We start from the raw sequence: 15,021 nt of genomic DNA on the forward strand, positions 1-15,021 counted from the left end.
TCCAGATTCACTAAAGCAGATTAATTGTTCCTTCATTGATAGGAACAATTAACCAAATTTGGATTCTGATTCAATGATTTGAGAGCGGCTTTGTGACAGTGGTTGTTTCAGCTCATCTATTGGGGGTTAGTTTATTTTCTCAGTTTGTACATTATATTCATCCTGAGCTAAAGTCTCCATAAATATACAGACTCTTACCCTCGGGAAGTGTTAGAAAGAATGTCTGTACAGGCAGATAATGGTTTTAAAAACATCCTAATTTTGATAAGCTTCAGGCAAAAAACATGACGGAACAATCTTAACCATTATCTACATGTAGATGATAAGCTTTCTCATATTGGCTCTGATGCTTTTTACTGTGGCGTCTCTGCATACGTGTGTTGAATTGGTTAGAATTATGTTCACATACAACAACTGTCACATCATTTTGTTTTGATTAGCAGATCATTCTTAATAAAATGGGTTTAATTTGTGATTTGCTGGGTGATTAAACCCAATAAAATGACAAGAGTGTTGTGTTATTGGCAAAAGGCCACCTATGTGTCTTGCTCTCCTTACTGTACCACCCGGCCAAGCTGTGGTCTGTGAAATATATTGAATTTGATGATGTAATGGAAACATCACTCCTGGGTGGAGCTGACTTTTTGGCAGCTTTATCACTTCGTCTAACAGCGTGCACTCGGCACACTGAGAAAGCCGGCCAAAACCTGAACCAGTGGGGAGCAGAGCAATCCACAGGACACCAACATGGTGTCCCAATCTGGACTCAAGAAATGTATTTTAGTTCTCCATGTTAGCTCTTAATCTAGCCGTTGTTATTCTTACGACAAATGCCCAGATTGGGAAGACAACAAATGTATTGATGAGGAAGTGGCGGGGAGCATGAAAGGATGATAGAGGAGATAGCAGGAAGGAGAGAAGGAGGTAGAGAGCGAGGGAGCTGACCCAGTTAGAGGGGGAGAGAGAAAGATGGAGTGAGAGAGAGGTGATTGGAGGGAGCTGAGTGCCAGCCTTGCTCCTGCATTGGGGACATGCTGGGCCATCTGGCGGCCCTGTAATTGGGTTGGGGTTTTGCACCTGAGCGGCACACCTCCAAAGAGATGGTTGGAGCAAAAAGAAAAAGAAAGAAAAAGGAGAAACAAGCGGTGTATTGCATTCTCCGGCAACGTGAAGGAGGGAATAACTGTGAAAGTTGACAATAGGTTACATGTAGATCAATTCATACCCTAGTTTCTCCTCAATTTACATTCATATGTTGTATCCAATTAGCTTGTATTGCTCAAAAGTTACAATATGGGAAGATCCAATGTCATCGTTTTGGAAAAGGACATGCAGCAGTCTGACTGTGAGAGGAGAGTGCAGCCATTTTGTACACTATTAAAAGCTGTCATCCAAGTGGGTCATAATAGTGAGAGGGCAGATATTAACACCTGTGTTGCAGTGGATATACAGAATGATTACAGACTGTAGCGAAAGAAAGGTAAAAAGGTCAACAAGGCTCTCAGGTTTTCCATAAACTCTTCAAGCGGGCCGCCTGCTGCGATCTACTGCAGACAACTGAGATCACACGGAAGTTGTCATCCTATCCTTGAAGGGGCAAGTAGTCATTAAGGTGCAAATATGAGCTGAATTAATGTTTCATTTTTGCCAGTGATGTGAGGCCCGTCGAGAGAGGCATAACACGCTTCACGGGTGGTCCTCCCCACACATACGGCTCACATTTGGTAGCCTCCCGTTTGACATTTCGATTCGGAGATTGAGAAGCATCGGCTTCACGCGATCCAAAGGAAAATTATGCGATTCAAAAGCTTGGAACATTATTTAATTCCAGATGCATGTCTCAATTTCAAAGGGCTCTAATTCACAGGAATGCAGTCATTTGCATAGACATTTGCATCCACTGCCTGCTGAATTCTTCAGGGCAATTATCGTCTCCTCCAAAATGTAGCGCCGTGTGTGTCACACATCCCCGTACAAGCGTGGGAAACCATCATGTTTACATTTTTGTCCCTTAAAGCCAGACGTAAGCTCGCTTTGGAAATATTGAGCGAAAGCCTATGTGGCAAGCCCCCCCATCACGGCATGATCAATCATTTTTCTATAGAGGAAGCCTCCCACATGCACTCTGCAGAGCATCATTGTGCTCCCTAAAAGTCCTCGCCCGTGTTGAAGTATCTCTGTCATTGCCTCTCAATGGCTCAGCCCCCACACTAACCTTGTAGCATTTCAATGGGAGACCAAGGGGAGGCTGAGTGAACATGGACATGCGTAGGTGTCCACGCAACAAAGGGGTTGAGAGGGCCGAGAGAACCGATGGCTGCTTCGTCCACAGCAGCAGAAGTTCCATTGCACCTCTTTACAAGTTAAATTATCTTTAAGGATTTTGTTCTTGCTTAGATTATAGTTATTTTTAAACTAGTTGCGTCATTGTTTTTCTCTCCTTTTGAAGTATTTTTGCAGCAGCAGCTAGCCACATGACAAGTCTTGAAAATGCCTGTTGCTGACGAAGATGATGTGAAACAAGTGTTAGCTACGTGTTAAAGTCACAGCTGGAGGATATCAGGCTTTTGCATGACGTAGAGAAGCAGCAGCCGGTGAACATGAAGTGATCGTGAATACCTTCTCGTGGTAAGAACTCAGTCGGAATTGCTTTTGTTCGTGGAGTTCAGCGTCACTACGCGAGATTTACACTTTGTTTAATCAAGCTGATTCATCTGAAAGAAAATGATCTCAGAAAGTTAAACAGGATAAGAAGCGTCTTGATTATTCTGTAAGACAAAATGAGCATCATATTTACAAGTATCACCGTGGTGAAAGTACAAGACGTATGATATATATATATATATATATATATATATATATATATATATATATATATATATATATATATATATGTACACAATTATGTACACAATTGAAGTAATTGGAAAATTCAAGCACATGAAAGCTGAATAAGGAGATGAATGCCAATTATCAACCACATGTAGGATAATTAAACGAGGTCATGTATCACTGTCACTCTTCACTGGTGTATTAATGCGTCTGTATGGTTTGGAATGAACATCAGAGATGATGAAATAGGACAAATAGTTAATGTATATAGTTAATTAATAGTTAAAATGTTGAGCCTCAGGGAATATTGTGGTGCTAATTACATGAAATTACATGTCTTGGTAATGAAGATTACAACCACAATGTCTAGATGTGCAAGAGATCTCCAAGGCAAAGCCTCAATCTAGTCCTTTTGAGGGATCGAGTGTGTTTACCTCCTTTATCACGGCAATTGTGTAAATACCATTGACATTACATGTAGTCTTTCAACACGGAACAGCTGAACAATTAGCAATTAAGTGTGGTTGCAGGGAAAACAATGAACTTTCCTCCTGAACCAGTGATTCATATCAGCTTTGCTTCCTGGATACTGTTACCAAGTTCTAAACAGTGCAAATGATTTACAGTATTACGACATCACTGATCATACAACAATATATATTTTTATCTTGCAGTCATTTGTTTCTCTTGGCAACAGCTGCCTCTATCAGTCCTTCTCATTGCCAATTGTACATTGTATACACATATTCATTCATGAAGTTTACATCCAAATTCTGAAAACATTTATGTCTCCATGTTCAATCATTCTGTTTAAACGCTGTATTTCTGCAAAATTGCAAATAAAGATTAAGCTGCACTGACATCATTGTTACTATGCTATTTATAGAATTAGATTCCAACGCGTGTGAACCAAACATTTCCAATAACTCCAGAGCGTTGTGAAGTCCAAAAGTCAACATTTATTGAAATGTTTTTGAGTTAATGAAATATTCTGCTTCAATCCATAATCCAAAAAAAGCTCTCGTTGTGGAACACAAAAGGAGGCATGCACGATATTCATTAAAGAAAGTTGATTTAATAAAAAAAGACTAATTTAATCCAATGATTCACTTATTCTAATTGAGAGTTTGAAAAGTATTTGTAGGGTATTGAAATATGATGATAGACTCAATTCAATGGAAGCTCAATTGAAGCACTGAATGTATAAGAAAAATGGCATTTGGGACCCGAGTTTCTCTTTGAGTCAAAACTTTTCCGCCAAACTCCTCTACTACCCGCCTCAGATGTTGCCCTTCTCTGTACATGAAACCTGTCCAACCAGTTGGAGTGATGCAGGCTGTGCCAGGATATGATGCTGCATTGGCTTTCTTGGCAAACCCCACCAGCTTGTGCACTGACGTTTAAAGCACCGTGCTGTCAGACACACTGGGACCACAAGTCCATTGGTTTCTTACTACGAGTGCTGGTTTCTTGTCCCAGCCAGCTTAATTGTCCACTACCGAGCCATGCTTGCCGCTAGCCTGGTGCCAAAACATCAGCAACAGCCTGAGATTCTGCCCCTCTTTGTTTAATTTCCCCAGTGGGCGAATTTAAAAATGGGCTCTGGTATATTGGAGGATATTATGGTGTTACAAGTCATCCAGGAGAAACCTGTTGTACACCATGACATGTCCTGACATAATAATAATGTAACGTCAGCAGTGAGATTCAGACATGTTCACATATAGACATTGATTTTAAATGTGGAAACATCTGCCTTTCCTGGATTTATTTGACCTTGGACAATTATACAGACTGAACATTGTTCTCCATATATATATATATATATACACTATAACTACATGTTTGACATCATTGCTGCTCATTATTTACTTTAAAGCAGTATGTTTGTATGATGTGCACATCCACGGTGCTGTCCATGGTGCTGACTGGGAGGTTGTTGTGTGATATTTGCAGCACTGACGTCTTTCTGCTCTTTGATAGATATGCATGATCTACAGATAGAGGAAATGTCAGTGTGCATTAGTGTCCATTAATGCCATTCATGTCATGTTGCTATACGCTTGCTAATGCACATCCCAAAAGAAACCCACTAACATCTATTAATACCACTTTCCTAGTTTTTTGTCAGTGTAGCTTCAATGTGCTTCAACATAGCTTTAATCCTATTGTAACACACACATAGTTGTTGCTGGCACAAGTCCCAACAGTAGCAGAGATAACCTAGATTTTATGAAAACAGGGTTGTGGGCTGGTTGTCAGACTGAATTCCCCAAACGGCTGAGAAATCAGGAAGAGCACAGAGAATACGAAATGATCCTCCCTCCCACATCAACTACAGTCAGCGCTAAGTAAACGAGGGAATATGCTACTACACGACTACTCAGTGAAGCTACACGTTTCAGGTCTATCTGATTTATATAACACATGAAACCAAAGTGCTTCACAAAGACTCATAGAGTATATGCTTATACATACAAGCGTAAAGAAAAATATGCGCATGGATGTGTAAATCAAGCAAGATTGGAGGATTTTGAACTTCCTCCTGAAATAAACGGGAAGCCGCTGAAAGGTTCCACGTCAGGGGCGATGTGGTCTCGTTTCTTAGACCGTGTTAATAACCGCAGAAGCTTTTTGTATTCGTTGTAAACAGGATATGGTAGCCTGAGAAATACCAAGGCGGAGGGAGATATAAGTGCATGAATGACGGAAGCTACATCCGATTTTTTTTTTTGTGATGCTATTAATCAGAACTACATCAGCTTTGTCTAGATGAATTCAGGAGAATGAAACAATGTCCAGATGCAGCTCAACTGTATCTGAGAAGCACATATGGGAAAGCCACTCCATATCTCTGCTGTAATTCAGACAAAATTGCCTCGCCGCTTTTGGAAACCTCATTTTATACATTCGGAGAAACATGAATTGGATTTCCGCTCTCCGAAGCTTTCTTTTCTTTGGTGTTTTTAAAGATAATGTTAGGATAATTTGCCGCCACGTTTTGAGCTCGTCTCTTTGAGGGTTTAGAAACAGATATCATTAGAGGCCTTTCTGAGGATAACGTTTAGATTTTTCAATTACATAGAAGCCTTCAAAAGAGTTTTTGTCGGCGCCAGTGAAATGCACCTCACGAAACAATACTATGATTGGAAAATGCAAGTTTAATGAGCAGTGTACTGTGGCAAAGTAGGAGAATTAGGCTGCCAACCTCCACTGTGTGTACTGGTGGAACAACTCAACAACTTTAGGATGCCATTATCCTCTTTGATTGCGATGGTGACAGAGGCAAATTACAACCTGCACAGAAAGAGTGGACAGTAAATAGTTCCTGGTTGCAGTAGTCATGATGATATATTCTCAACAGTTGTGTATCTTGATACTAAGTAGTACACAAAGCTGGAAAAACAAAGAAAGATGCCAGTGTTTTCCTAATAAACACTTCATTTTCATAGAAATCACATATTGTTATGATATATATATCGACAGCATGAAAGGCATTGGTAATACAAACATTGTTAAATACTGACTCCTTTGCTTATAGAGCTGAAACAAAAATGAACTATTTTAATAATCCATTAAGCCGTTTTATAATGTTATCAAGCAAAAATACCAAACATTTACTGGTTTCAGCTTCTCAAGTGTGAAGTGTTGCTGCTTTTCTTCATAATAAAATATTTAATCTCTTTGGGTTTTCGACCGCTGGTCAGACAAATCAGGAAACTTGAAGCCTTGAGCTCTTGGAAATGGACATGTTATACACCAAAAAAATACTTTAACAACAGCCAGACACTTTTGAAATTCATTGGTACTTCTATCACCTTAAAGCCATCGAGTCGTTAGTGTCAAAGTAAGATATTATATGTGACTCCGTTTTTCATAAAATATTGTTGAAGCTATACCAAGTAATGTGACAACCAACATGCTGCTATATAATGGACATTAAAGCTCTGCATATGCATGGACACATGACTATCGACACACACACACACACACACACACACACACACACACACTCTGGCTTACATGAGTGACACATTGTTTCCTTCTTCCCGCTCACAAAAGACCTCAATGCTAAGTAAATACACCTGTTGTGTACAAAGAGCACGGTGTGATAAGATAGTGGGTGCGTACTCTTCTGTGCTCCGCAACATTATTTACTGTACTCTGTTTCGCTTGACTTCTAAAAGCCCCGAATTTAAATTAAGCCAGTAGCAGTACTGAGATTTACTGCCTGTGTTGTACGAGAGTAATAAATAATCATGTTGTATCTCTGCTCTGTGATGCTAATCTGGAGTTTAAGCAATGAGTAAGTAGCTTTGTTCTGAATTCAGCGTGCCGGCCAATTCATCCTGGATCCCAGCTGATGTTTACCCAGGCCGAGCCAGCAGCTGCTCACACGCTACGCGGCGACTCAGTCAACTGACGAGGCGAGCGCTCTGCCTCTGACATGCATCTGTCACAGCAGGGGGGGAAAAACACACAAAAAAAGACAATAATCTAACCCACTCTGTTTTGTCTTTTTCTTCTTTCCCTGGTCCAGCATCTGCCTGGCCGCGCAGCAATCGTGGCGATGAGTGAGAGTCGAAGGGAAGCGTTGGCGGCGGCCGAGCCCACCACCGCCTTCTCCTCCACGGCGGGCTCCAACACCACCAACATGGCCGGCCCGGGCACCGGCGAGAAGGACGAGGAATTTTCCAAGCTGAAGGACAAGTTTATGAATGAGCTGAACAAAATCCCGTGTAAGTAGGTTTGCAGTGCTTTCTCAGTGGGACATTTTTAGAAATGAAACGGGAAGAGCAACTAATCATTTTCATTATTTATTTTCAGTAAAAATGCTCAAAATAGTCTTTGCTCCAGTCTTTCAAAATTCAATATTTTCTCTGCGAAAGCCCTTAGACTGAAGATTATGCGGATCCATTTTCTAAATCAGATTTTGATTGTTTTCTCTCGTGTGTTCGTGACTTTAGACTGAAAAGATGAAAAAAGGATTTGCCAGCATAATCGCTCTAAGTTCCTTAATTATAATGTTTTCGCCTCTATTTTTCACATCTGTAAAAAAGAGGTTTTAATCTCACAGTGCACTTTTAATTAAAGGTATATATATATATATATATATATATATATATATATATATATATATATATATATATATATATATATTTTGTGTTAGTAACGTGTGTCAATTAGAACTCACCCGGAAGAAAACCTTCATCCTTTCAGTTCTATGTATAACATGTTGTAGTGGTGCACTTCAGCCTCTTGTGGCCAAAACTATAATTACAAACAAACACAACAATATTGACAGTAAAATCTTGACCTGTTTTCATCAGATGAAAAATAGAAAATTAATTTAAACGATAAGGAACTAAGAGAGATTATCCTGGCAAAAGTTTTTTATTTTGTTCAACTCAATGACAATTTAGATCAGACCTTGAAAATTGACATTAATTAATTAATCCAAGTGATAGAGAAAATAATCGTTGTTTGCAGCTCCAGACAACTTTCAATCCGTGATGCTGTAAACGCAGTTTTATGCAACAACCAGGTTGTGTTGATTATTGTGCATTAATTCAGATGGATGCTGTGATAATTAAGGAAGGGTTTGATTTGAAATAAGCTACATCTAAACAGACATGGTTTCAATCCCAGTTGAATCGTTGTCAGGCCAAACATGTTTAAAAGGTGTAACATGCAACTGTAATGTATAAACCAATAGACTGACAGTCTCGGCTACACTCTCGGTACTGCACATGTGCAACTCCCTACAGAGATGGCTCAATCTTTAGCTCCTCCCATCATCGATGTTGGATGTAGATGCAACGAGGGAGCCATCTTGCTTCTTTCTGATCGCTGTTAAAAGTTGCAGAGTGAATGAGTAGTTTTGAGTGACACATATTGTTGTTGTACCTGCGTACCTTAAATCAGCTGGCAAATTATGTGATAGCATAATATCAGATAGACTCATTTACCCGCTCAAGTATTTTTAGGCTTTATCTGAGGCACTGGTATTGGAAGAACTCCAGCAAATAGGCTCTAAGATTACAGGCATGGTTAACCACCCGAAAAAGCCCAGAAAGAGAAAAGTCTCAGAATTCAAGCACATTCATCTCAAACATAAAAGCATGATTGCATTGAAAATTTCCAAAAATATCTTTTCAGAAAAAGAAAAAAAAGCACTAGTTTGCAGGCTTTCCACCTTTTCATAAAGGCTGTTTTTCAGTCGCTGTGCAACAACATGTGATGTGTCCATAATTACACTCCCTCTGATTCAAATCCATTCAGCGTGATTCTCGTGTAGCCATGACTCCAAAATGCTCAGGTGTGCGTGAACTTTTGCTGATGACGTGCAAGAAAACGTCAGCGGTCCTCAGCTTTTATAACAAATTATTTATTTACTTGCATCTTTCATTTTGTTGCTCGAGTCAACAACAAATTCAAGTGTGTCATGCACTTAATGGTTTAGATGGAATTGTCTTAATTAATTAAACATCTGGCGACGATAAGTCAAGTGTTTGACATGAGAAATTGCTAAATTATGCGTAAGTGGCTTTATTATTTGCTGTTACATTTTCAGTTTTTCTATCTTTCTTGTGCTTTCAGCCACAACGGTGTCTTCATTTCCAGATAACAAAACACATCCTCCCCTTTTATCACCAAACATTCAAACCCAAAACTTTGACTAATGTGCATGTTGTGCCTGGAGAATGTTGCAGTATTTAGTACAGAACATAATGTGGTTGTCATTGTGTCATCCGGGATGAAACCAAACAACTGCCTGGAGATCCAAGGGTATCAGCATTTAGCAGAAATATAACCTTAAATACATCAGCATGCTCCTGTGGAAGTAATTCTCACAGCGTGAAAAGGAGAGGCAGTATTTCAGAGGCGTAATGGTGCAGAGAGTCAGCATGAACAAAATCCTCCTTCAACGGAGGACGATTTATTTGGACGAGGATTCATATTTACAAAATAAAGTACCTTATTTATATTCCGATGACTCGTGGTTTCAACTGGTGAGCTTTATTATCCGTGTGGGTTTGAACAGCATATTTTCATTGATGGGGAAATGAGAAAACATTTTGACTTTGGAAGTGTGTGCTGTTGGAGAGGTTTGCATCCCCTTTGGGTCAGTATTACGAATGCATTGCTATTCCTACTACATTTAGCCCAAGCCTGACAACTTCTTCACATCGCCTTGAGAAGAATAAGTCATTACTTCTTCCACATTTTGACATTGTAATCTAGAGAAAAATAATACAATGTGGGCTTCTTTTTTATACCCTGGGCAGAAAACCTTTCTGAGAGGTTCTCACAGAAAATGGTCTGGTATATAGAGTTTTAAATTACTGTTTTCTCACCTCATCCCTCAATCAAAAGCAGTGTTTACTCCCTGGTGCTGCCAAGCTGATGATGAATGCCCCAAGTCTGGTTACTCCGTGGAATATCGATACGGTCTGGATTCAGTCAACAAGGAATATGCAAGAGAAGAAGCTGCAGGCTCAGCTATTGCTGCTGCAGAAGGTTTTCTTACGGGGCTTATATCCCAGTTTAAGCCCCGCAGGCTTTGAGGCTGGTCCCATGAGGCTGTCAGACTGGACAAACTTGTTGCAGAATGTCTGTCCATCAGGATCTGCAGGGCATATCTCTGAGCAGGGGATTTGGCCTCAGCTGCTGGCTGATGGCTCAAGCATCCCCCAAAAAAACGACAGCCTTTATCGCAGTCTTTCTACATTTACTGTGCTTGTTTTTTTTTTTGCAATTTCAACTTTTCAAGGAAAAGTCACAAAAATGTGTTTGCATGCATATTTGTTTCCAGTTATCTGGATTCTGCATTCCAGTTTGGTGAGGTCTGTTGCTTGACAGTTTTGTTTCGCTAACTTTTTTTTTATATTTATTTTTTAAACTATGAAACATAGACCAGGAAAAAAGATGCTTTATTTCCTCTGGCTCTCTTCAGGAGGGATACTTGAGATACAATAGAATAAACGTAAACAAGGTTTGCTAAACTAAGACAACATTACAGGGTCATTCATTCAATACACCCACAAAATCTTGCATATTTGATCCACTTGGTCCTGAATATAATAACCAAGGACAGCACCAAATCCTCAAAAAATATTTTTTTGGGCTGGATACACAAATCAAATTAAATAACATTTGAAGAAGTAGAGAAAAGCACCGACTACAGCGATGGAAATCAGAGGCAATAAATGCTAATTAAAATATATCAACCTGATTGTGTGTACAATAATTCCTTTAACACAAAAGAAGCAATCTAATCCATTTGTGAATGATCCCTCCACGTCCACAGAAACATGAACACACACACACACACTGAGGTCTGACTTTGTAATCACACTAAACCATATTGTGACTTTTGAGCAAAGAGGTTGCCTCAAAGGAAACCACCGTATTGAATTTCTTGGTACGTTATTTAAACACCCAAGGCTTTACTTCCCGATAACAATTAACCTCTGAGCACAGAAGCTGTTTGATCCATGACTGTTGGTTCCTCCAGCCGTTACTCCAAATAACACAGACAAGCGATTGACATTTCAGGAAAATAAATCTTTTTTACTTTTTTTTCAGCGACTTTTTAGGCAGCCAAAGGCTCACAAACATTGTAATAGCTCTAAAAAGGTTTAATTGAAAGATTGAGTTGAGCAACCCGTCATAATTAATCAAATTTAATTGAATACATTTTTTCTTACGCACTCTGGGACTGATCTTTCTGACTTTTTTTTTACCCAAAGTATGTACGATACATATTTCAGATGGTTGCAGCTAAAAAATATACTAAAATAAGACTTTGTGGTGTAACTTGGGACAAAGCAAAAGAAAGAGCTGAAAGAAAAACACGAAAAGATGGATCAGAGCTTGACTGTGTGGCTGCTCACAGTCAACAGACAGCAGAGTTTAAGAGAGAGGGATTACAGAGGTGGATCAGCAGAGCCACTCGTCTCCGCCCGCCTGCTGCCGCTGGCGACAAGCCAACGGCAGCCCGGTCTCTGCCCTCGTTTTGCAAAAGCGTCCCTGCCGCGAGACGCCACTAGGTGCCGGTCAAACCCGAGCCAGATCTCGACCGACAGATGGGGAACGGATCCTCCATCTTCTCTGAGATTGTGTCAGCACTCGAGGGTCCTGTGTATGTTATGAGTCTCTGTTGCTGGAGCTTTTGTAAACACGATGCCTTGTTTGTGCTCAGAAATGTGCTGAGAATGACCAACAGTTTGTGTGAAGACTATTGTATACTTATAGAGAGGTGAAGCCTCCAAACCAAATTATTGGACTATTTAAATTAAGACCAAATTGAATGGCAATTGATCCAATAGTTCATCTATCTAAGCTGGCACCAGAAGAATGAGGTATTTCACTCTAGTGTGGCTTAAAACAATCCCTCTTAAAAGTATATATTGAAAATGAAAAGCTTGTGTAACAGTGGAAGTGAGGTGGGATTAATGCAGACAATGGTGCTTATATTGGGTGTTACCCAAGTTCAAATGGCCAAATGAGCTCAACTAAAGGTGGAACTATTTATATAATATATATTCAGTGTGAACACGGTTACGGGACAGAGCGGTGCACCACATTAAACTGCTCTATGTTTCTTTGTTCCGTGAAATTACAGTCGGAGCTCTTCTATCTGAAGGCTGTGGTAAATCCACCTCCTGCTCTGTTAAAGCAGTGTCACTTCAAATTATGGTTTTCTAGCCGATGCGGCTACATGTTCTGATAACAATCTCAATAGTGGGCCACACAGAATATGAATAATTTTAACCAAATCACAAAGAAATCTCTTTTTTCTTTTAATCAAACGCAGGTGGAGGACAGTTTTCATGATCATCAGCTTTCATATTTGCAGATATTTACAAGATGCTCCCTGCTGCAGACGTATTGTTTGCTTGAACAAGCCGCAGCGGGGAAAGTGTTGCTCTCGTAAGCGTAACAAGATTTAATGTCAAGGTTAATTGACCAACAGGGTCCTACCACATTGGATTAGCGTGGGCTGCTGGAAGTGGATATAACCCAGATGCAATATTACACACACACGTAAATGCAAACTCCACCGAGTTCATAAAAGCTTTTTGTCAAATGTAAAGTGCTATATATTATAGAGAAACTCTATTTAAATACAGATTGGAGTCAGAGCAGAGACATCTTGTGGCGCTGGCATCAATCATCATGGCATTAATTTAAAAAGTATCCATCAATGTAAGTGACAAACTAATGCTGATCCCAGTCGATATAAATGAATACTTTAAAAGATGCACAATCTCTGCACAAGCTTTTTTCAGTAGCTTTTGACTAGGTCTTTCTCTGTAATGGATAAACACAATGCAGAGACTTCCTTCATTTGAACCTAATGCACTGACATGGTTGTTTTCCAAGTTAAATCTTCTTAATTCAAAAATACTAATAAAGGATAATTCAGGGTTTGTTGCCATTATTTCTGTTTGTAACACTTTGTCCTACACTACTATGGGATAAATGCATTTTATGTGACGTTGATGTATATTGGATGATCTGCATATTTCTCACTCTCTATGGCACGGTACCAAATATTGTAAGAATGACTCATAGTCCTACATGTTTATTAATAATGTATTTTCTCTTACTGTATATATAGAGGACACAAAATGTCAGGCAGTGAAACTTGGCTTTTTGCCTTATGATGATGACCATCTGATAAAAACAAGATCTTAAAAGTTCTTTCCCGGAAAAAGCAAACTCAGAACTGTGGCGCATCAAAGCCCAAATCAGTTGTGCCTGAGGTTTTGTGTCAAATTATATTTTCTATTCTACTGGCTGAATATAGATCTGGGATTTATACTTCTACTGGTAGACCAGGAGCCACTAAAATGTTCTGCAAAGTAACATACATATTTATATATATATCCTCACCATGCTCTCTAAAGTGCTTTCAAGGTTTCTCATTGGTTCGTACACCATTTCAATGACAGTGCTGAAAAAAAAACGTTGCGCTTTGAGGAACAGCAAACGTGGATTTCATCATGCGCAGCCCTCCCATTAGAGAAACTCCATTTTCCTTGACATGCCGCTCCGCGGAACAAGAGATAAGTGCTGGGAGTTGAAGTGCGGCGTGCACGCTGTCAATACTCCCTCTCGCCCTCTCTTTCACTTTCTCACTCTTTTTCTCTCTCTTGCTCGCTCTCTAACACAATGTAGTTAATCAGGGGATGCTTTTATTGCTTTTTGGAACTCAGGTTTCTATAATGAAGGAGCACAGAAGTGCCTTTCACTGGAAGACGCACGCTTGATGAATAAGATAAGGGTTCATGCCCTGATTTCCACTGTTACTGGCTAAAGAGCATTCCATCAGACCGCGTGAGCTTTGATGAAATGCCAGGATGAGTGCGGAGTGACATCAGTTTCAGGTGATTCTCATCGATGTGATTTTGTCGTGACACTTCCATTAAAGGACCGTCTGCTCACGTCACCTTGTGTTTAGCGTTTGTATATGCGACTTAAAAGTAGCAATTCCAGGATTTTATGAAAAAAATAACTGACTTTGAAGAGAAGTTCTGGCTTCATCTCCACTCATGCAGGCTCTCAGCATAGACTTATCTGGTATTGCCATCTTTATGAATGTCCAAGGGTTTATACGTTGTAACAATGGCTTTATTAATAGTTCATGCATAATTTAGTTCAGCTTTATGAGTCAGTTAAGCATTTAAAAAAAGAAGTTGTAAAAAAGATCTGACCATCTGCACACATCTTGAATAAAATCCAATTATTAACAACTTGTTAACATTTTCAAGCATTTATAAATTGATTACCAACATGTATAACTTCATAACTGAAAGGTAAACACTCTGATTTATACATGTATCATGGGTTTCTTACTTTATATTGTAATAAGCAATTACGTTTGCAGTTATAAATATGATTAAGTAGTTGATCATGGGGTTTTAATCTTTCTAGTTTGCAGTTTAATACGTTGGAAATTTAGCCCAGCGCTAGTGTGACACTTTTTCAGCAGGTCAGCGGCTAAACAATACAACCAGTCTCCTGGAGTTTTCATAATTTCAAACACAAAATGATCCTTTATTTATGGCTTTCATTATGGCTTTCATAATGGCGTTAAATGTGGTATTAACCATGAACAGAGCTAATTAAGTATAGTGACTTCTAAACATTTTATATAGTGTGTCTAATTAAAAAGTGGCA

The 15,021-nt window shown here is 39.4% G+C and overlaps 1 protein-coding gene across 1 annotated transcript in view; it reads left to right on the forward strand.

Annotated features, from left to right (window-relative positions):
- Nucleotides 1-7,402: 7,402 nt before the first annotated feature.
- syt1a (synaptotagmin Ia) overlaps nt 7,403-15,021 on the forward strand; it is a gene marked incomplete at both ends in the record, with an annotated part of 39,193 nt that continues 31,574 nt past the window's right edge. The window contains one exon of the mRNA XM_079235754.1: nt 7,403-7,571. Coding sequence (XP_079091880.1) covers nt 7,403-7,571 — 169 coding nt within the window. The remainder of the gene's footprint in view (nt 7,572-15,021) is intronic.

This window comes from Taurulus bubalis, assembly GCF_910589615.1.
Source record: "Taurulus bubalis genome assembly, chromosome: 20".
Taxonomy (NCBI): Eukaryota; Metazoa; Chordata; class Actinopteri; order Perciformes; family Cottidae; genus Taurulus; species Taurulus bubalis.